We start from the raw sequence: 23,764 nt of genomic DNA on the forward strand, positions 1-23,764 counted from the left end.
CCGCCCGAACTCACATAGAATCAGCCTTTGTTACCAACATAGATTGTATTATTACTGCCCCTGAGTCTCTCCGCTCATGCTGGTCAAAGCAGTGATGAGTGTGTGTGTGTGAGTGTGTGTGTGTGTGTGTGTGTGTGTGTGATGGAAATAATATGATAGCTTATGACAGCAGTGCAAAGGAAACTTACTGGCTGCCCTCCATGGTCACACTCATTGGTTCTGCTCTGTCGGCACTATCTAGTCTGTTTTTTGCCTTCAATCATTTATGTTTTGTTGCCTGAACAAAAAACAAAGATCACAGTGTCATACTAATGCATCATATATTTCATATGAACATCTGCTTAGATAAGGCATTATACACAATGTTATACAAGCAAGCTGGAGAGCAGAGAAGTAAAATCTGTCTGATATTGTGGTTACGTGCGACTGAATGATCATCCAGACATTTGCCCTTATTTTCTTTTCAGCAGCAGTTTGTTTCCTCACACACCAAAAGCTGGATTACACAGTTGAATATAATAGTGGGATTGCTCTTCTCTCTCTTCACGTCAGCCAATGTAGTGCAGTCTCATCCACAGATGAGAATTGAAACAACACTTTGCAATTTAAATAAATCACTTAAACAACTTTTTCTACTTTTTACAGTTGCATTCAAAGTTCTGTTGACATATCCATACTTTAATCAATCTGATGTCCATCTCCTCGTACCCTTGCGGTCCTCTTTCTGGACTTGTTGGGCCACAAAGAGCAAAACTTTACACATAGATGTCCACTTCTCAAAGTGCACTTGTCAAGCTAGTCCAAGCAAGAGTTCATTTTTGGTAAATGAAAGTGTCTTCTCCCCCACACTTTAAAAAAGGGAAAAAAAACAATATTTGACTATATGGTGTTGATGTAATAATACTGGATATGTTTAAAGGCTCAGTTCATGTAAAAATGTGTCTTTATAGCATCATGAAAGCAGCAAACTATTTGTGACCCAGTACCATACACTTCTAGATTGAGACTTTGGTTAAAACCCGATCCACAAAGTGTTCACCATCCTTCACCTCATCCTAGCGGTACAGTCAGAGGGTCATTCACAAAAAGAGGCTAATGGTATTACTTCATATTGATGGGTACCAAGTTGTAGTGCTTTCACAGACAGGTATAGAAGCCATGCAATGATGAACCGAGGTGGGGTCAGGGATAGGCAAAGATGCAGAGCACTTTCGGACAAACTTTTTTTTCCCAGAATGCCGTGTTCCACAGGACGTCCTGTTAAGGGTAGAAAGTGGGGTTGAATCACAGAAGGCGGAGCGGGTGGTGTCCTCATGTCTGATCCAGCCATTCTGCTCGTTTGGGGGCTTTGCACGTGTGTATGTCCACCGCTTCCTCGCAGTCTTTACACTCCACTGCGCAGCACCACTTGAACTTGCACTCGCACTTGGTGATTTGCTTGACTCTGGTGGTGTCATAGCCCCGCCCGCAGCACATGACCTCACAGCCATCTGTGCCGCGTGATGTCTTATTGCAGACCCGCCCAGCCGTGCCCAGGGAGCCTGTACAGGAGAGCGAAAGAGTTAGTAAAATAAAACTAAAGATGTTTTAACTTTGTTTACAGGTCTTAAATGATTGGCTTCTTTGCCGGTTCTTCTCAAGAAAACAAAATCTGGCAGCCATTTTTATAAAGGGACAAATCCTTGATAAAAACTTTTCAAGTTTACCAAGGCAACTTTTTTGATTAATGACTCCCTAACTGATGGAGAGACCAAGCAGGAACCCCCAACTGGACCTAGTGCTAGTTGTTAGTGTGCATTAAGCTGTTCTGGGGAACCTGACAGAGCCAGTATGAGACATGCTGCCATGTGATCGGCAGAGCAGCGATAAAGGCAGATCTTCCTCTGTCTTGAGGAGCTAGAGGTGAATGCTGAGTGAACCTGTGTTCACATTGAGAGTTGCTGAATGTGTTCATTTCTGACCAACAGGTAACATCTTTGGCCTCTGTATATCAATTGGTGTGTGTTCAAAGACAATGATGAGTAAAAAGTTGAATCATTTGGAAATAACTACTTGAAAATATGAAAATTTGCTGAATCAGCCAAAAATGTCACTGATAGGGGTGGGTACTGAATTAGTTACTTTAAAAGGTACCAACCAAATTCCATCTGTATTGCCGAGTACTGACTCACAGAGAACTCATCCTTGTGACTGTGAGGGAGTTGAAGAGTAGGAGATTTACCATACTGGACATGAACACATTGCAAGGTTATGGAGAAATAAATATGTTAAATTGAAACACTTTGAGATGTTATTACTAAACAAATTAATATTTATCACCAAATAGTCACACACAAAAGTACTGAAAATTATTACCGTTAAGTATTGATGTCGCTTGCTCCCCAGGTACTGGGCAGCAGTACTGTATTGTTTCAAATAAAAAAGGTTTCTTTTCCCTAGTCATGGACTCCTTAGGGTCCAGCAGCAGTCACTACTACTCCACTCTGAAAACCCAACTTGTGTTGTTGCCACAGCGTCGTCTGACAGTGTTAAATTGTGCAGGACTTACATCCTTGCATCCTGAAAAAAATGTACAGCTCTACGCTTTTTTCATATTTTGTTATGTTATGGCCTCTTTTAAAAAAGGAATGAATTCATTTTTTTCCTCAGAATTCCACATTCAATATTTCTTAATAACAACTTTTTTTTTATATTTTTTGCTAATTTATTAAAAATAAAAAAATTGAAATCACATGTACATAAGTATTTACAGCCTTTGCTCAGTATTTTGTTGATGTTGATGTTGATGCACCTTTGGCATCAGCTACAGCCTCAGGTCTTTTTGAATATGATGCCACAAGCTTGGCACACCTCTCTTTGGACAGTTTGGCCCTTTCCTCTTTGCAGCTCCTCTCAGGCTTCATCAGGTTGGATGGGAAGCGTTGGTGCACAGCCATTTTTAGATCTTTCCTGAAATGTTTGATCAGATTCAGTTCTGAGCTCTGGTAGGGCCACTCGAGCACAATCACAGAGTTGTCCTGAAGCCACTGATTTCAGGGCTCTGCGCTTCTGGCTGTTGTCCTGCTAAAAGATAAATTGTCACCCCAGTCTGAGGTCAAAAGAGCTCTGGAGCAGGTTTTCATCCAAGATGTCTCTGTACATTGCTGCATTCATCTTTTCCTCAAATCCAGCTCCTGCTTCTGAAAAACATCCCTACAGCATGATGCTGTCACCACCATGCTTCAAAGTAAGGATGGTAGTGGCCAGATGATCAGCGGTAGCTGGTTTCCTCCAAACATCTGCCTGGCATTAACGCCAAAGAGTTCAATCTTTGTCTAATTAGACCAGAGAACTTTCTTTCTCATGGTCTGAGAGTCCTTCAGGCATCTTTTGGCAAACTCCAGGCAGGCTGTCGTGTGCCTTTTCACCCAGGACCAGCTTCTGTCTGGCCACTCTACCATACAGACCTGATTGGTGGATTGCTGCTGAGAAGGTTCATCTTCTGACCTTCAAAGCAGCATAATTTTTTTCTGGACCCTGGACCCCAGATTTTTGCTTCAAGACAATCCTGTCTCGGAGGTCTCCAGACCTCATGCTTGGTTGTGCTCTGACATACACTGTCACCTATGGGACCTTATGTCGACAGGTGTGTGCCTTTCCAAATCATGTCTAATCAGCTGGATTTACCACAGGTGCACTCCAGTAAAGCTTTAGGAACGTCTCAAGGATAATCACTGGAAACAGGTTGCAGTTCAGCTCAATTTTGAGCTCTGTGGTAAAGGCTGTGAATCCTGATGCACATGTGATTTCTCAGTCTTTTTATTTTCAAATAAATTAGCAAAAATTACTTATGTGGGTGTTATTGTGCAGAATTTTGAGAGAAAATATGATTTATTCAATTTTTGAATGAGGCTGTAACATAAAATGTGGAAAAGGTGAAGCGCTGTGAACAATTTCTGTATGCACTGTATTTCCTCTCACTGATTCAATATGACGTAATCAAGTTGTCCCTGGTGTTGCATTTGCTTTGGTGAATTAATCAATGTTGTTATGGGGTTTTGACCAATCAGAATTAAGTTTATCAAATGCACCTCTTTAGCAATTGACATTAAAATTTCTCTTCGTGGAAGCCTGGAGACTGATTTGATAATGAATTATTTCCAGTCACTTACTTAAAATTATAGGCTTCTAAATAGTGTGAAGCTGCTTATCTGAAAAAGAACTGAGATAAGTGAAGTACACTGCAGGTTGTACTGTTGTGTTTTAGTGCTGATATTGCTGACTTGTAGCAAGCTAGTCATGACAACAATATTGCCTGTGGGGGCAAACTGACAGCTTTTTAAGGCTTTTAGCGTAGCCAAGAGGATGAAAGACATCTGGTCATGGCCCACTTTTCCATGTGTCACCTTTGTTTATAGTCTATAAACTTGAGAAGCAATCAAGAATTGTTTTTAATACAGCCATTGTTCACAAAACACAAAAACAACACTTCTCACTGGACATCAGGACAACTGTGAAACTTGGGACATCACAGTCTATTCTTGACCTCACCAATTCTTAATTTAAATACAGAATCTGCAGTTGAAGATGATAATAAATGACACCTCATCAGGCATCATCCATTACTTATTTATACTTCGTCAACATCATATTAAAGTTTTAGCGTAGCTTTAGCTTTCTATCTGCTTCAGTACCTGATCGGCTGCAGACTCGCATACAGGCTACAGTTGTTGAGTGTTTGGCAGTGTTTAGCAGCCTGGCTATTACCTAATGCAGTGGCATATTGTCTGTCTTATGTGAATGTCATCCCCACAGAGATTAGTGTTGGTGCTTCGTGTGAGAAGCTCCCTGTTTGAACTGCTACCTATCACAACAAGCTGCCCATAGAACAACAGACCCACACACACAACTATGCAGTGTTGGTAGAGTGGCCTATAGTTACACTGCCTTTCCCAAGCCACTGCTCCCTTTGAAGCCACACTATGTGTGTGTGTTTGTGTGTGTGTGAGTGAGGGTTAAATGGACAGTGGAGCGTGACAGACAGACAGGCTCTCACACTCTGAGGCCCATTCTGCCCTCCAGCTACGCTTAGTTCAGACAGACAGAGAGGGAGAGACCCAGAGACCCTGACAGATAGATAGAAGTGATTTTTTTTTTAAATTAGCTGCTTCTGTCCCTAGGCTGTGGATTCCACTGGGAAGGTGAGAAAGAGGGGGAGATGTAGGAATGAGGGAGAGGTAGATGAACGGAGGAAAGACAAGCTGGACAGAGCTTCTTCATGATGCCAAACTTTGTAAAAGTTTGTCAGACCACATTCCATCAACCGACCAATCAGAGCAATCATGACTGATTAGGCGAATTGTGTCAATGAGGAGCATCGCACTCTCCGTGGAAATGTGTTTATGTGTTTGTGTGTGTGTTGACAGAGACTGATAGAGGTCAGTTGGTCACACAACGACCATTCCCCCAGGGTACAAGGATATTAGCTTCCACAGACATCACACGGGAGGCCTGCTGTGTTATTTGACCACCTTCGCACACACACACACACACACACACACACACACACACACACACACACACACACACACACACACACACACACACACACACACACACACACTAATGCACTCAAACACACAAGTCATGCATGAACATATGCACAACATACACATAACATCCCTTAAAACATAAAAGTCAGGGCAATCCATCAACACCCATGAGAAACTGCCACTCTGACTTTCAGTGGAGTCCACCCTCTCTTCTTCTCTTACCTGCTGATTTGTCTTGTAGGCAGTAATCTGGAGAGTTCTCAAAGTAGACCAGGTCATTCTTGGTGGCCTTCCTGAAGGCTTTGTTTGCTACAGCGAAGCCTGTCCCATCCTGATTCATTGTCACCTCGATGGCGCCATTATATTTCCTCCTCAGGTAGTCGCCGGTCTTCCTGAAGTCTGACATCGCCATCCAACATGTCCTAAGTGTGCAAGAGCCGCTGACCCCATGACATTTACACTCCAGTTTCATGAACCGCTTCACTGCCTAAAATACAGAGAGAGGGATAGAGATGGTGAGGGGATTGTTTGGTCTTCAGATTGGCTATGGCATCTCTGGTGGTATCTAGTGCTGCAGATCATTTTCGCTTCATCTGCCAAAGTTTGTTGAAGATTATCTCCCTCTGAGTTTCCTCTATAACTACAATTCTCTGAGGGGAAATTGGTTTTGTATGAGGCGCATAAAGATGTGAAAAACAGCTAAACTACTGCTGTTTAAAAAAACACAAAACATGATTGCACCAACCTTTATGGTGTTCGCAACATAAAGTCTCAAACCCATTTTCTTATACGAATACTGCACTTTTAAAAGGCAAGCAACATGTTATTTACAGTGTAACTGTATGAGTTTTCAATTTTCCCAAGAAAAACACAAGTCTGGATAAATCCAGTTGCATTTCAACTGCTTTAACCCATCTCCCATACCTCACCCCAAACAGATCAAGTCTCAAATTGAACCTTTTTTGTTTTGTCTGTTTTTCTTTAATGCAGTAGAAGTTTAAACTTCCGACACATTTGTCACAGCTCACTGCTTTGTAGCTAGTTTCAAAAAAACAACTGGTTTGCTTTCTCTCTCTCATGTTTTAACATGCAAAGCTTTTAAGCTTTTTTACTGGTAAATATTGTGTGTTCAGTGGGCGTAACCAATGTTTTTAATAAAAGTCTAAAAGTAAATCTACCAGTATGATTTTACAGTCTGACATTTAAAATAAATTTAAACCAACCGACCCTTAAATAGAGAAAATATATCAATGTCTATGGCATACTTACTCGCTCAGAACAACAAAACCTATTTTATCAAGTTTAGAAATTAAATATTTTTGTGTAGTTTGAGATGAAATTCAATAACGGATAACTTATATCATCTGTACAGATGCATAACTTCTTGGAAGGTGGGTTATTTAACACATGCTTTCATGGTCGCACCATTGACAATTTAATGGGACCGATTATCAGTTGGTTAAAAATGGTAGAAATGTCATATGAAATACTATGACACCAACAGAAATGCAATGTTGTTGTAACAAGTTTCAAGCATATTTTCTATTATTTGGACATTACACAAACCCAGATGTGTCACTGTCCTATTCCACTTTCTACTCATACTTCAACCTGCCCCCTTGTCATACCAACATAAGACCTAAAGCTGGGACCTTGTTGAGTCTTGTGAATGCTGCCCTCTTGGGACCTGCTACCATTTTAAAAATCCAATTTAAGACCCGCTTCTTAGCTCTTTTAGGACCCACATGGGCACCAAATGTTGGATGGAAAGGAATGACAAGAAATAAAGTTAGTCACTACAGCGTTCCTTGAAATCACAGCTAATTGTAGCCCTGTTAAAACTCACATTTCATTTTTTAACAAACTTTAACAATGAAAGTCTCCAATTTTGTTGATAAAATGCCTTTGTCATGAAATAGCCAGAATGTGTTTTCAGCAATTGTAACTCATGGGGACTCCTTAAACCAAAATTAAGCAAATCTCTGAAAAAACTAACAGGAATGCAAGAAGGCATTAAACCACAAGAAAGTAATGAGAAACTGATTGTAGTTAATGTGATCTGGTTTGCAGATGTAGAAAACTAGCAAATAAGCCAAAACTCTGCATAGCTGCATCTATCATTAGTCATAAGTAATGCTGCACTTTTTTCTGTACTTGGGTTGAAACACTTACTGTTCTGCCACAGCGGTTGTTGTGTAAGTTCATCAGTGCACGTGCGTCTCTGACAGTCCTCTCTTTGGCATCTATGAATGCTTTGGCAAACTTTATCCCATAGTTTATATTATCACTACAGCCTCCCCAGTCGAACTCTCCTCTCTCGTCGCTCGCACGTCCGCGCTTGTGTGGGTCACAGTTGCACGTCTTCAGCTCCCCCTGGCTGCAGGCACGGGTGAGCGCGTACACCACACCAGCTGAAGAGATGGCGTAGACAAACGCTGCTTCACGACTGCCTGCCATGAAAGAGAATGCACAAAAGCAAGAACAGAACAGAAGTGAGGTAAAGGTTTACATAATTCATGAATAATACAGAAACTGCAGTTTTTCATGTACTGCAATACAAAGAGTCAGAAGACCTAAAAACTTCAAACTGTGCAGCCCATATGTTAGCATTCATACACAGATAATCATAACGCCTTAGCCCAGTCTTGGGTGTGGGCCATCAAGACATTAATGTGTAGCTTACGGGGGCATATCTGGCCCGATGTGGGGAATAGGACAGCTTTGTTTAAATATTATCATGGAAATAATCCGAGCTGTGGGGCTCTCCTCTGCGCACATAAATTGTTTAAACATAGACACAGTGATACCCCATTAATCAGCACCAAGGTTAGGTCATGACAGCATTTTCTACCATCACTGAGCTTTTAAGGTCTCCCAGTGAACATTACTTATCTATTATGTGGCTAAAGACTCCAAAACTTCTCCCGCTCCTGTCCTCCCCATGTTCCATGTCACTATCTTTTAATGTTTCGATGAAACTGAAATTTAATTTCACTGTTTTAAAACGTGCAATAACAAATACAGCCATACCATACCATACCAAAAAGAGTCACACATAGAATTTTTCACAGTTTGAGCAATGCCTTGACATGCAATCTATGCAGTGACGTCCGCATCCCAAACATGGATCACTACAAAACATCTTAGCTCATATAAGGAAGTGAAAGTACACAAAAAGCTGAGCTATTTGTCTTCTGTATGGTGGAAGAAGTGTCAACTGCACAGTTCAAGAAGAAGCGTGAGAAAGGTTTTCAGTTTAATTTGAGTTATCACAAAGCACGCTAATATTTTGATACATTCTGTCAATTGTAACAAAAAGCACATTCATGCTCCCCAAAAATTAAACTGTCTCTTTGTTTTATAATCCTTTTGTCCATTGAGAAGTATCCCCGGGTTGGAACGTCAGCGATCACAACCTCTTATTATGCAACAGGCAAAACTGCATGTATGTGTCCATTTGGCTCTTCAGAGGATGATCCATTTCTTTAAGACCCACCTCTGTGCTTTCAGGCCTTGTCCACACATAGCTGGGCATTTTTGAAAACAATTACCCCACCACCACCAATTCGTTTTAAAAAATACTTTCGTCCACACGCAGCAAGCAAATCAGCGGATAAGTGCGGCTCAAGGCATGCTAGACCCATGTTTGAGCCCCTGTCATTTAACTTTGACATTTGAGAACCAAAACTCTGTCAACCAGCATCGATACGAAACCATGAAAACCAGGGTTTTCCAAAATCTTCTCTTTGGCCAGAGTGTTTAAGAAACAGTTTTTTAGTGATGGAAAGCAGGCAGGCGTAAACTTCTAAAAATGTATACATTTTCCCAGATACCCTGCTACACGTGGACATGGCATCAGTCATAGGTGTCTGAAGAGCCCTGTCAGTGCCTGATTCATAACAACGATCCAAAATATAATTAAAAGGATGTGACAAAACAAAAAATGTAATGACTGACACAAATGTAACAAGTTGTTACATTTTAGGGAAAAATTTTGGTCGTTACATATCGGGCTCTAACAGGCCCAAACTTGATAAAAGCTCCGAATCAAATGTTTTACTTCACTTAGCTTTTACCTTATACACATTGTCATGACTCGTCTCAATACTTTCCTTTTTTAAATGAAGCTCGATTTTGTTTTCTGCCAACCAGCCTGAGGCCTGTAGAGGTTGTGAGATTAAACCTGCTTGCCCTGTGCTCACTGGAATGTCTTATTCCATCTTTGGGGTGAGGAGAAGGGGGCAATGGATGCTGTGGAAGGGGGGTAGACAAGGGCATTGCTGGTCATCGTTCAAACCTGGGCTGTTTGTCTGACAGTGAGAATATCTCTCTAAATATTTACATCTGCATTACTGTTTATTCATTTCCAACACACACTCTCGCAGTCTGTATCTCCACATCAGCTCCTTTTTCCACACACCCACACATGCTCAGGGTAGAGGAGTGAGTGACGTCATACTAAGTCTGGAGACAAGCATCTTAATTTGTGCAACCTGGGCACAAAGGACTGCTGTAAAAGCATTATGACTGCCGAAAAAAGCAACAATGAGAAACTGAAGCTTAATCATTTCAATAAACCTTGACAACAGCTTTAACTTGTTTTACTCCATCGATCACTGTCTGGATGGTATGGATTCAAAAACCACAGTTATGAAACAGTCTTTATTCCATGTTTATTTATAGTAACCAAACTAACTTTGGGTAAAAACAGAGATTTTTTTATTCCTCTTTTCCCTCTGTTATTAAGTTACAGAAAGGACCTGAGAAGTTTTGTGTTGGTCTCAGTGGTCAGTATTGACCAAGCTGCAAGCTCCAGCTGTGAGAAATGAAGTCACGCAGGAGCTCAAAAATCTGTAGTTCCTCTTGGCTGGCTGTGAAAAGACCTGAAACCACATACACCACACCAACCCGAAAAAGCCAAACTTAATGGCATTAAAAATGCCTGAGTGCCTCATTCTGCTATCAGCATACACTGTGTGGGGATACATTTATATGACTCTTCAGTTTAGAAGATATAGGATCCTGGGAGACTGGCAGGCGGGTATCTATCTCATCCATCTCATCCTGCGTTCTTGCCTTTTAAGACTTCCAAACATATTTCTGAAAAATAGCCTTTTGCATCGTGCATTGAGGTTGATGAAGGGGAAATAATCTTATTTCTGATGGTCTTGCATGCTTTCATAGGCCACAGAGGCATTCTCATTTACAGCAGTCGAAATCCCCTCTCAGTAAGTTTAATAAAATGTGATTTGGGACGTCTTGAGCTTTAAACCCTTGCTTACAGAGGAATTCCACACACAGGAACGACAAATATAGGGATGTTTTTGCTGCTGACTTACATGTGCGTCTGTGTACATGAGTGCAGGTTGAATCTTTTAAGCACAGTGGTCTGGCAAGAGTGGAAAAACAAAAAAGTGATAAGCTCTGGTCTCCAAGCTGGTGTGTTTATTGATGAGGAGTAAGACATTACAACAATCCATTAGAGACTATAAACACGGTATCACTGGATGAAGACCAGAGCAGGGACAGAAGGCGAAAGGAGAAATAAAACAGCAATAGTGCAGAAGAAGGTGGGTGTAAAGAAGGGGTAAGATACTCGCAGATGGCCAAAGAAATATACAAACAGGTCGACTTACTCCGCAACAAGACACGTCCAAACACGGTGTGGTCACGGTCCAAGGTGCTGCAGTTCCAGCGATGATGCCTGAACTGGTGCTGGCACTCCCGGATCCACTCCTTGGTTCCCTCGCCGATGGCTTGCATGATGTCAGGGTGGCGTTGGCAGAGTTGACGTTGTTTATTAACCAAGCCAGGGATGTTATCACAGATGACACGGGCCCCAAGTGCACCAATGTACCTACAGAAAGACAAAGAAATTCTTGGTTTGGAAATGAATCCATACTAATTATGGTTATTTGCCATGACTTGCACTCAGAGAACAAAGCACAACCATGATTGAAGGCATACTAGTTGATTATTAGATACAAAGCGACCTCATGTTGCAGATGTATGCACACACACTCTGAGGTGGTGAGTGGTGCAAAAGAGAGCTGCAGTAACAGTCCTCAGTGAGTCAGAGTTCACTACACTTAACAGTTTAAGGTTTGTGAGCAGGAGGGGAGTGGAAACCATTTACTCCGCTCTCCAAATAAATAAGCACTTAACCTCTTCCCACAAGACTCGTGTGTGTATGTGTGTTTAAATGTTCCCCACTGGGATTGTTGAAATGGTGTCGTCACAAATCGGAGCACCAAGTCTGGGACCTCCAATAACTCTGTCAAACCAAGATCCCCATTTACTCAAGCAAGTCCTCCCTGTCTTCTGTCTGCCTGCTTTCTTTCTCGTCTTACTCATAGTTCTCCAGCTTGCGTCTTCCAGTCTTTCTCCCTGATTTAATAAAACAGACTCTCATAGTATCCTTTAAAGATAAATTGTGCCTTGAGCTCACCTGGGATAAACTCTAAACCTAATAACATGCATGTGCAGTGGCTGTAGGGTGCTTGCCAGGTCAGCGAGGGGGAGGTCAAGGAGCGTGTAGCTGTGTGGTCGAGATTTTTACGAGGCCAGGTTAGAGGATGGAGGCTCTCTGCTCCCCAGAGTGGGATTAGGGAAGATGAATAAGAACAGAAAGTGCTCATCAAAGGAAGAGCCAGAGCAGCAATTCACACTTAATTCTCTCTGAGAGTCAGGGGGACTTGTGGATTTTATAGGACAGTAAATCACTATCCACAAGTCTAAAACAACATGCTGTAAAGCCTCAGGTTCTACTGTGAATCACGGACGAAGCACAAGAGGGAGACGATTAGGGAAAGCTCTCGATGACGCAGCAACTACTCCTCCTGTAATGGATTTGCTTGTTGTTGCTCTTTCATCTTCCCAAGCTCTGTTGAATTGAGCAAAAAGGACTTTTTCTTGAGTGTTTTCTGTGATAAATCATCTGACTTTGGTCTTGAGATTTTTGTATATATTTGCTTTAAATGATGGATTTATGTAGTAAGTAATTTTACATCAAAGATGTAAAAATGGAACTTGGCCAACATAAACACAAGACAACTGCAAAGTTGTGACAAATAATAGAATCAGATTCTTTATCTATACCTGATTAAAAGTTACAAAATGTGTGTGGTTTGTAGTTGATATAAATGCTTTTTCTCATTTTAACAACAGTCTTTCCTGCAAACCCCTCAGTCAATGCATTAAAGCTGCAGACCTGTGCGCATCATCACTTACTGTACACCCAGAGAAACTTGATAAACAGTCAAATACTGTATCTGCTGCACTCAAATCCCCTCAAAGCCAATAATGCGCAGCTAAAGCCCCCACACGCACTCTTCCCACTACTCCCCATAACTGCTTTTAATCTACACAAACTATTAGGCATTCCATCACCCCCATACCCGCCCACACACAGACACTTCTCCTATAAACACACTCTCACACACGGACATTTTCACGTATGTTATTGCGCAGGCAATGAGACATTTTTTCACCCCTCACCTATGCTCTAGATGGCTGGTTTAGTGGTATTTTGGTGATGTGTGTGTGTGTGTATGTGTATGAGTGAGTGAGTGAGTGAGTGGTACTTGGTGAATTAATGACTGCTTTGCCTTGTTGAATGCAGCCTCCAGCTGAGCTGAACACGCTCGGCCAACAGCGCCGACATAAATTACCTTTATCGCTCTTTTATTATTGCTCAATATGGCAGGCCAACAAAGTGACATGGAGAAAATGCATTTTACAAACACAATCCTAAAAACGCTTAAATCTACTTCTTCAGCTCATACCCTGGATAATTATCGCTTCAAGAACTGCAGTAATTCTTTTTATTTTTATTTTATTTAAACCCACATTAATTAATGACGGATAAACACGTTTAAACAATTTCTTTGCAGTCATTCCCACTTGAAAATCAAGTATTTGCATCCATTCGTGACGAATAATAGCCTCCGAGGCTTTTTGTTAGCTGAACTCCATGGTGCGTTAAAATGATTTAGCGAAAAAAATACTCAAATTGGAGAGAAGCTAAAACTGTAGCCAACAGCTTTGCGCAGTAAAATCCTCAACGAGAAAAACACTGTAAATTCACTGATTAAGTCAAACGGGGTTTTACTTTTGGAAAGAAGTTATCAAAAATAATCGGAAATCACTGACAACTTAAATTTATGAAATTTTTTTTTTTTTTTTTATTTTCATTTTTTTGGACGAAAGACCCAGAAGCCTCCTGGTTCCCTTTCGTATAAAAAGATTAGTGACGATATGTAGCCTACTTACCGCGAATCAACATTCATTGCAGACATGGAAGCTTTACCAAAATAAAATTATTAATAAAAAAAAATGAATTAATAAATAATGAAGGTGGTGGTGGTGGTAGATAGGTAGGCCTGTTCGTGTGATGGATGCAGACAGTGAACTCACCACCATGAGGAGTCCACCCGAGGCGTCACCAGCAGCAGCAGCAGCACACACGCACAGTAAATCCTTGAACTGGCACCCGGATTGTGGCATGAAGAAGACTTGGGTGATGTTCTTACTCCTGGTGAACCACAGTTTCGGATTCGGGCAGCCCGGGGGCTCAGAATCCTGCTCAGACCCAGCATGGCTCTGCACTTCTTAAGTTTTCACTCCCCACCAAAAAAAAACTCGTGTTTCCGGTAAATTTCCCTAGTTTAGCAGACCAGGTTTGATATGAAGTGGGTCAGCAGGTAGGTAGGTCTCGTTATCCAGTGTGGCTTCATAGTAAGCGCGCGACTGTCAGGATTGTGAGGAGGAGCGCCTTTTCTGTGCCATGTGCGCACCAGACTGCGCTGAGCTCTCCTGGTTGCAGACAGGAGCTTTACCTGACGAGACGAGCAACAAGTGTCGGCCTCTTTTTTTGCGCCACTTCCCAAACCACTTCTCCTTGTTTAGTTCTATCTCTCAGTTCAAAGGCGGTAATCCGTATCACAGCTGGAGGAAAGGCTGGCAGATGCGCTGCAGTTTAACTGACTGTGGCTGGGTCGGATGCTCGCACCGGACCTCTCCTTTATCAGTGCTCCGTGGACAGAGTCAGAGCTGGGAGGGGAAGTGAGAGAGAAAGAGAGATGAGGGAGGGCTCGCTGCTGACAGCTCCTCTCTCGCCCATTGGGGAGATACAGAGGTTACAGAGTTTGACGTGGAAAGAGATATTACAGAGAGATGGATGGGGAGAGGTGTGTATGCCTGTGTGGGTGAATGATGCTATGAGAGATCCTGATGTCTGTGACCACTGACGTGAGTTGGTATAACTGTTGTTTGGGCCTCGATTTGCCATCAAGTGATGTGGGATGACCAAATAAAATTATTCTTCTTCAGTCATTTAGAAGTAAGTCATGAGAAACTACATAGCCTACCCAGCACGCAGTATTGTTATAAATGCCTCCAGTTAAAATGAACAGTATGTCAGGGTCTATTAGGGATTCACAAATAAATAACATGTTTGGCAATCAAATTAACACAATTATAAATTCTGCTGCTCCACTCTTCCTGCCATGCCTTAAATTCTCCTTTCACATATTATAAATCTGATAAACTCAATTTGTATTCTCTTATTAATTAATTTCTCAATAAATGTAAATGACTAATTAATGCATTTCATGTGCATACCATATAAATATGTGCCATAGTAAATATTGTTCATCTGTGTCACCCCACACCACCAAAAACTCAGCGGAGTGAAAATCGGTGGGAAAGCCGGAAAAGTGGGACTGGGAGAACAGAGCCAAAAATCGGCCAGTGGAACAGCACCGTGGCTTAAATATGAACCACATGTGTATGAAAGAGAGAGTGCTGAGACAGCGCTAAAATAAAGCATGCACACACACATTGGCACACACATACACACACATTGTTCATAGTCCCTAGAGAGCAACATCCTTACCTCTCCTCCCATGTGTTTGGGCGCTCATCTTTAGGTTGCCTTCAGGCTTCGCAGCGAGCTGTTATCCATCATCAAAATCTCTGATTCTCATTTTTGTCCTTGAATGGCTCCTGATAGATTGAGAACCTTCTTTCAAGTTTTCAAGCACCTTTTCCAAGCTCAGAAAAGACTTTTTCAGCTTCTTTACAGACACATTTCTTCCCACAGCTTTCCCCAGCATAGAGGTGAAGTTGTGATATTGGATTAAGACGTCTATACTTGATTCAGCTGACCTAGTAGTACAAACAAGTAAACAAATCAGGGAAATCCCTGTTGGAATTAGACCTATTGGTGTTAGCCGTCCCAAACTGTTATTTCATCAAAAGCTTGAGAAAGCAGTTCCAGTGTTTATGCCAGAGCTGCTCTTAAACTAAGCTCCTTTTAGAGACGTTTATATTTCTGCTTACAGCTCAGCAGGCCGGCTGCTGTCAGAACGGGGCACAAACATTCACGCACACTGAACACTTCTTAATGTTTTCAGAGCAGTCACACAGACCAGAGTGGCCACAGTTTTGTGAGAGGCCGCGAGGTGAGGCAAAGAAGCTAAGCTGTGGTGAATATTTGTGCGGAGCAGCTTAGCTCACAATTTTCTGCTAAATCAAAAGGAATTAGGGAAGCACAAACACGGCTGAGTTATGCTCCCTCTCGTGGGGCTGGAGCTGGAACATGCTCCCTCTCTCCTTCTCTCCTTCCCTCTTACAGCCTGTGAACTTGACCTCAGTTTTCTCCTCATAAACAATAACAGAGTCAAGCGCCTTCTTGTCAGTCGGAGGAAAAGTTTGCCCTGATGTCCAAAGTCCAATCTGGCAACCATCTCCTCTGAGGAAAAATACTGACAGGGGCTCCTATGTTTGAAAGCTGCACTGGGGTGAAGGAGGGATAAAGGTGAGATTTACAGAGGCAGTGGTTTTCCACTAATCCAATTGATTTTTGTGTTGATACATTATAATCACACAGGATTATTTCTGAAGGAAAAGGTTGCAGGGCTAAATGAACCAAGGGCGAAGCCAGAGGTATGCACTCAAGGTGGAAGAGTTGGACTAATGGCCCAGTAATGTGTCCCCTTTAGGGGTTGTGCTGTGGGCTGTCACCAATGAGGCAGCTCGGAGATGAGCTCAATGTGTATTCTCATCCCCCGGCAGGCTGGAACAGGGAAGACGGCCTGTTGTCAGACCTGGACCAGCGCCAAAACTGATGGGACACGCAGAGGCAGACTCAACACTGAGGGGACCAGAATAAGAGACAGGTGGAAAAAGGACAGAACTTTGTGTGGCATCGGCTTGCTCTGTGTGACATCATTTACATTTCCTTTGAATCTGGCTCTGCCCAAGGTTTTTGTCTGCCCATGGTGGATTAATGCTGGGACCCTCCCAATCGTGGAGCCCATCGGTTGTTGCATGGAGTGATGGATGACTTTGTAGGGCTTCTAGTGCAGCTGGTTGTTGGTGAGAAAGAGCTTATAGCCCAGACTTTCTTTTTCTGTTTTAAAAGTGTTTACAGTCAGACTTGTAATTAGATTAACAATGGTGGACCGAGAGGCAACATCCAGTATTAAAACACAAAGCCTGTGCTAAAAACCATAGTTCCTTCAGTGCCTTCCGAGGCTGGCTCTAGAGGCACCTGAAGCCACATTTCCACCCATCCTAACAGTAAAAAGAAAAAAAGAGGGGAGCTCACTCGTTTCCAAAATATCAAAGTTTTGAATGTTGTATAATTAGGGTGACGGCTGATTTGACTGACATGAAGACACACTGTGACTGATCACATGGAGGTCAAAGACCTACCTCTTTGCCTCTTGTTAGCGCTACTGAAAGTTAGGCTCTGACTCAGCATTTCCATTTTGGTGACTGCTGACGACAGGCTTTGAAATTCTCCTACTGTAGACGGTGGATGACTTCTTTAAGACTTTGTATAGTACATGTATAATAAAGCACATGCAATGGGCACTGAATTTTTGCGTGCAGCTACCCAGTTTCAGTCACTAATCAAAGTCTTTAATAGATTCTTCCTGCCTTGTTTTCTGTCCACACAGACTGTTTCCTGTTATTGTCTTATTTAGTTTTCTTCAAATTAAAGAAACATCTACACTGCTGATACATGAACTGGTCACAAATTAAATAACAAGCAGCTGTAGCCATCACAGAATGCAGCCCGGTTCCTAATCCTGCCTGCAGCCCTGAAACTGACAGTTTCCATAACATATTTTTTACTTTATTTTTTGCTGAATGTTGAAGTGCAACTGGGTTAACACTCATCATTTCTTCTTGAAAGAATTTGTGTGGATAAAAGAGCCAGGCCTGAGTGCCTGTTAAAATAATAATCAGCTGAAAATCCAAAAGCATTATCTATAAAGCTAACAAAAGGTCAGAATACAACACAGACCCTAAAAATACACTGTCCTCCAGGGACACACAAGCCACAATTTGCGTGTATGTGTGTGCGCACCAATGAACTAGATCTGTGATAATTTATCGTCCTGTAAATATAGATCTGCCGACAGAGATGAGCTGCCTTCAGCAAACACAGCGGCGATGGAACTCCAGAAGCTTCTGAAACATTTGGCTAGCTCTCAAAGAAGGTGTCAGAGCCCAGTGTCAACCACCTTTCCCTTGATGTTTTGGATGCTATGGACAGTACTGAATGTACAATGAGAGAAAGTTAGGCTTTAAAAATGCATTAAAGCCTACAGGTGTAAACCCATTTTTGTTGATACAGTGTGTCCTCGTAGAGTCTAGTGGCCTAGTCTAGCTTCTTCACCCCCAGGATGGCCTGTCATTAAAAGATTTTATAGCTCCTGCATGTGAACACACTGGGGTCCCTCATAAGTAATGGTGATAACTCTATAATAGAATGTTTACTGGGTCGCAGCAGGGTGCCGTCATCTTGGACAAATTCAGAGTATGCACTCACATGAATGCACACACATAGATGCACACTCAGAATGTGACTGTCGAGCAGGTGATACAGATGACATCAAAGGAATATCCGGGGCACCATGGCCTCTCTGATGTCTAACACATCTCAGATACTTCTGAGGGAAAAACAGGCATGCTTCACTGGCAGTACATAGACAGTGATACTCACTGACAAACTGTCACACAGACAGAAATAATCAGGCATACATCTTTCATATTAAAGATAATACAACTGCTCTGAATCTCTTAGGATTTTGAAGTGTTACAAAGAGTTTATAAAGAAGTGAAAGGTACCTCTGTGGATGCTGGTCATTTGTGCAGCACAGTGTCTCCTTGCTCCCTCTTGGTGGAACTGACTTTATGCTGAGTGGTTTCCTGTTTTAGCAGGGGACTGTCTGTGTGACGTACACAGCTGGTCACATGGCGCCTAGCTGAGGTAGCATTGTCAACCCTGAATCAGTGACTTGACCTTAAAAATGATAAATCCATCATCACTGGCTTTTTTTCTTCATGTAGACAGAGTGAACAGAGCTTTGAGTGAGTTTCCCCATGTGCAAATACTGAACATACAGTGGAGACAGCCATTGATGGTTTTTTTGATTGTTTCTTTTTCAAGATTTAAGAGAGATATAGTTGCATGAAATAATGACTGTAATTAGTTCTGTTCAGGTAAATCCCTCAAATAACTAAAAAAAAATAAGTCATTAAAAATACTGCAGAAGGGTTTGGATTTGAGAGCCGCATGAGCTTAACCTTTTGTTTAGGATTTCACAGCTGGGGGAACTTTGTGTGACTTATGATTGAGAAAGTGTGTGAATGCAGATGAAAGCAAAAATCAGACGTACTTGTGCTTGTCAACAGATTAGTCCGTCAGCAAAATATCCTCCCTGTACAGTCAGACCTGATGACTGACCACAAAATTTACAGCTCATCTGGTGTCATTAAGATCCTCTCAATTCCTCATTAAGAAAACAGTTTAAAATACATTTCTATTTCTAAAGGAAAATACATGGTTAAGACATGTAACATATTCATTAACATACAAGGAAATGGGCTCAGTAGAAGTATCTGAAACAGAAGGAAGCTACTGGATGATTAAACCCTTATCAGAAGTTATTGAACCTCAATCTACACTGTTGTTCCACTGATTCCTCCTTTTTTGAATTTGGGTAAATGTAATTTTGAATGCTTCATGAACGTAATCCAGAAAACAGCTGTTTTTCACTGACATCAAGAGCTCATTGTTTTCTTGCACTGATATCTCATAGTCTTGTGTCTGGTTATAGATTATATGAAGTTTGGGACTCTGACTTTCAACATTTCATGTTGATCTTCAACTTAAAATAAAAAAGAACAATGTGAGGGTGAAATAAGATTATGCATTTCCTTTCAAAACAAATAAACTACCTTGTTCATCCAGCTATTCCTCACATAACAACCTAATAGCCAAGTTGATGGACAGAAATGAAACACATACATATTTGCTGTTCATCATCGTTTTAGTATCCAGTCCATCTGAAAGTGTAACATGACAAATACAGGTCAGATTGTCTGGTTGACTTACAACCTGGAGCGTATCGGTCTGATAGTCACACAGTTATTCTGCTGTCAACTGTGAGTGTGGCATTGGAGTAAAATAGCGTTGTGCTGCGTTGATTTTAGGGGTAAAACCTACTTACTTACAGAATGGCAAGCATGTTTGTATGTATGAACATATCTCAATCTCACCATCACACATTGTAGATTTTTGTCCCTCACACGGGCTGGGTAAATGATAATAACTTTATTTATATAGCGCCTTTAAAAACATTGGTTTATAAAGTACTTTTGCAGCATTGTCCTAAAACAAAACAGATACAGTAATTAAAGTAATAATAATAAATCATCAAACAAATAGTGAATAAAAGGCTGAACTCAATGGCAGGAGAAGAGAGCCCAGGTAGTACAAGAACCCAAAAATACAGACTGAGACCCAGATAGAGGAAATAAAGTTTATGATGATAACAGAAAAAAACAAAAGTTCAAAAAGCTAAATAATGTTAGGTTGGTCAAAATAATTAAAGTAAACTAGTACAAATGATATTAAAATGAAAATAATAATGAATACATATAGATTCAACAATAAAAAAAACATAAAACAGAGTAAAAACTGAAGCAAAGAACAAAACTTTAATTAAATAATAAATAAATAACATGACACAACACAACAGTGGAAGTAGGAAAAAAAATGCAAGATGGTAAGAAGGCAATAAGAAAATAATAAGACAATGACAAGTTAAGAATACATCTCATAAAAGCCAGAACAGTATGACATGGTGAAAATGATTGTGTAGAGATGCTTTCAGATGCAGCTTAATATTTCTTTGAGTGAAGTATTCTGAAAAATCCCATTTTTGGGTGAAATGCTGTCCAATTACTTTTCTCCACCTTCTTCTTTTTTTCTTTCCATATGTGACATCGTAACAGTTTAACCCAAAGTCAGTGACATTGTTGGAGCCACACTGAACCACCCTTGTTCTCTTCAATCCTGAGTTACTTTCCAGTAAGAACAAAACATACTCCTGCACATGTACATTAAACTCAAGGACAGAAGCTTAAAATGCTTTTAGTTGTTCAAAATTAGGCATTATTGACAAAAAAAATATATTTCTACTTGTGTTTAGCAAGATGATTATTGATTACAATCAGAGATTCTAGTAAGCACACCTATTATTTCCAGGTAAAAACTGAATCAGTGTCTGATTTATATGGATATATTTGGACACAAAAATCCCTTGATTGAAAGAGAATGTAGTTGTATTTCTATTTACCATTTAACTTTTGCTTTTTAAATGGAGAGATTTAAAGCCCATTAAAATTTAGAAAAGGATATATTGAGACCTTTTTTTTCTTTTTTACAATATGATCAGAGAAAAAAAAGTATTCCCTGAAGTTAACATTTTTCCTGGTCAGTTGATTCCTTCAGCTAAGACATGGGTGTGTTAGTTAAAATGATCCCTGTGTGTGACATGATGAGGGTGGCACAGACTGTGTGTGTGTGTGTGTGTGTGTGTGTGTGTGTGTGTGTGTGTGTGTGTCTGTGTGTGTGTGTGTGTGTGTGTGTGTGTGTGTGTTCCTTTAGGGGTTTCTCCTGTCTAATGTTCTGTGACTACAAACCCTGTATGATTGGCGCTCAAGTCTGCAGTGAAAGTAGTGTGGCTACCTAGTGTTTAAGGTTGAATTCCTGAGCGCGGGCCATTACTGCTCTTTGGCAAATGTCTTTGTGCTGAGGGCTCGAAGTTGTAGAAAGGTCCCTCCACGCCCTGAGTGATGAGAGCAGGGTTTAACCGGCTGCAGGTGCGCTCAAGACAGGCGGGTAAGGTCTTTGAAGTGAAAGCCAACTGGGACCTCAGCCCATCTCTGACCAGCAGCCAGCACAGACACATTCGCTTTCAATTAACACTCTCCCTTCTTGCCCAATCGCTGCTCTGATTCTCTCTGATCTTTTTCAATACTCATCTATGTGTTTGTTCAGAGGACAACAGCTGAAAAACTGCTGTGCAGTAATTTAATATCCTATTTGTCATTACTTTAAATGAGCTGATGAATCCACTGCAATCACCATGCCAGGATTATTTTTCAGAAATATTTTCACCATCGGTGTGCCTGTTTCTTTTCAGTCTCTGTGAGAGAAAGTGTGTGCTCTGATCTTACTTCACCTCTCTCTTAGGCCTCATGATGTGTCTCAGGGCCAGGCAGAGCATCCAGAGAACTGCAAGTCCTCAGACCTCTGACACCCTGATCTATTGTTTCTCATTTATCTTTCTGTTATGAAATCCCAGATCTCTTCTCTCTCAAACCCTGCCATCTGAACACATCCTGCTCCTGGTTCGGCCAAACAAGCAAGCAAGCTAAACTACTGTGACTGCTTTTGTAGCTCATTTTATATAAATGGATTTTCACACATATAATGTGTGTGTGTGTGTGTGTGTTAAAACATGCATGCTCACATCTCATTAAAGAGAGTGAAAAAGAGAAGTAAATGGTTGTTTCAATGGTAAGCTCCCCAGAGGCAGCTGCATCTGGCTTCTGTTAGCCACAAGCGTATAAAAATCAAATGTGGTTTTGTCCCAGGCATTCTGCACTGGAGACACACACACACACACACACACACACACACACACACACACACACACACACACACACACACACACACACACACACACACACACACTGGGAGGTAGGACTCCAGCATGGTGGTCACCCCCACCAGTCTATCCAGTACCCAGCGCTCCAGTGAATTCAGCAGACATCAAGGGGCTCAGACAGGGACTAATACTCCTGGCACAAACACAAACAACAAACCATATACAGACTCTATACAAAATACTAAACCCATAAAACCCTGTGGATACCTGTCTGCCTGGACCTGGTTAATATGTCTGAGTGAGAGCGGCGGTGTCAATAACAGAGGCAGTTAATTTCAAAGCTGTTTTCTGGTTACAGACTGTATTTCTACAAATGTCAGTAAAACAACCATTTTATAAAGATGCATATAAATGAGAACAAATGTTGACTTTCTTTGCATGGTCATATAAAAAATCACTATCTTCTTTTTAAATTTAACCCACTTATGAAAGTAGAATATTTAGGGTTTTTTTTATTTGATATTGTTTTCAGTTTCTCTTTTTTTTAACACCACTGGAGTTGAGATGTTTTTTTTTTACAAAGTTCACCAGTTATTCAACTGACAGATTTATAAACACATTTTATTTATATAATAAATCAAGTAAGTTTTGACATCCCAGATAGTCATTAGCTTTAAGTTAGAGGACTAAAAGGATGGCTCTAAACTGACAAAAACACAAGCCTGGCAACATCTCTGCAGCGATGATACTGAGTTTAATCCATTGATTGTTACATTGATTAAACATCTTTCCTCCTTCTCCTCCCGTTGTGAAATGTGAAGCCAAAATACCACACTGATGGGTGCTGACATATTGCACTGTTGGAACCAAGGCATGCCACACAAAATAAAAAGGTCTGGATGGTGGAGCCGTGGGACTAGCGCCACACCGTTTCCACCAATCACAGCATGTGATGTGAGGTTAATGATCCAGTAGGTCAAGCCCGTGCACAGCAGCAGCAGGATGGTTTCTTGTGTTGGTTTGAAGTGGACTTAAGGAACTTTCAGTGACTCTTGTGTGAGTATTTGTTACTTTTGATTTCACCATTCCTTCTGTATTCTGCTGATCCATCGGAGAACACTGTATCTGACATTTGTCAGCATAGCTGTCAGTCAGTCACCAAAGTTTTATTTTTCTAGTTTGAACCACGTTCCAGGAGGTGGACTTTAAGGGGCCGTTTACAAGACAATGGTTTAGGATGAAATTAGGGATGTCCCG

The 23,764-nt window shown here is 41.2% G+C and overlaps 1 protein-coding gene and 1 long non-coding RNA gene across 3 annotated transcripts in view; one reads left to right on the top strand and one right to left on the bottom strand.

Moving 5' to 3' along the window:
* The window catches only part of LOC141799979 (uncharacterized), a 50,916-nt gene that overhangs the window by 16,172 nt on the left and 10,980 nt on the right, over positions 1 to 23,764 (top strand). The window lies entirely within an intron of this gene.
* On the bottom strand, positions 419 to 18,724 carry LOC141799683 (protein Wnt-2b-A). The gene is made up of 6 exons (XM_074681995.1): positions 18,675 to 18,724; positions 13,947 to 14,582; positions 11,168 to 11,388; positions 7,704 to 7,981; positions 5,754 to 6,018; positions 419 to 1,541 (listed from the first exon to the last, which is right to left on the bottom strand). Exons 2-6 carry the CDS (start codon positions 14,126 to 14,128, stop codon positions 1,312 to 1,314), a joined length of 1,176 nt encoding a protein of 391 aa, XP_074538096.1. The 5' UTR covers positions 14,129 to 14,582; positions 18,675 to 18,724; the 3' UTR covers positions 419 to 1,311.

This window comes from Halichoeres trimaculatus, unplaced genomic scaffold (genome assembly GCF_033239565.1).
Source record: "Halichoeres trimaculatus isolate MK-OKI-2021-1 unplaced genomic scaffold, fHalTri1.1 fHalTri1_scaffold_11, whole genome shotgun sequence".
Classification (NCBI taxonomy): Eukaryota; Metazoa; Chordata; class Actinopteri; order Labriformes; family Labridae; genus Halichoeres; species Halichoeres trimaculatus.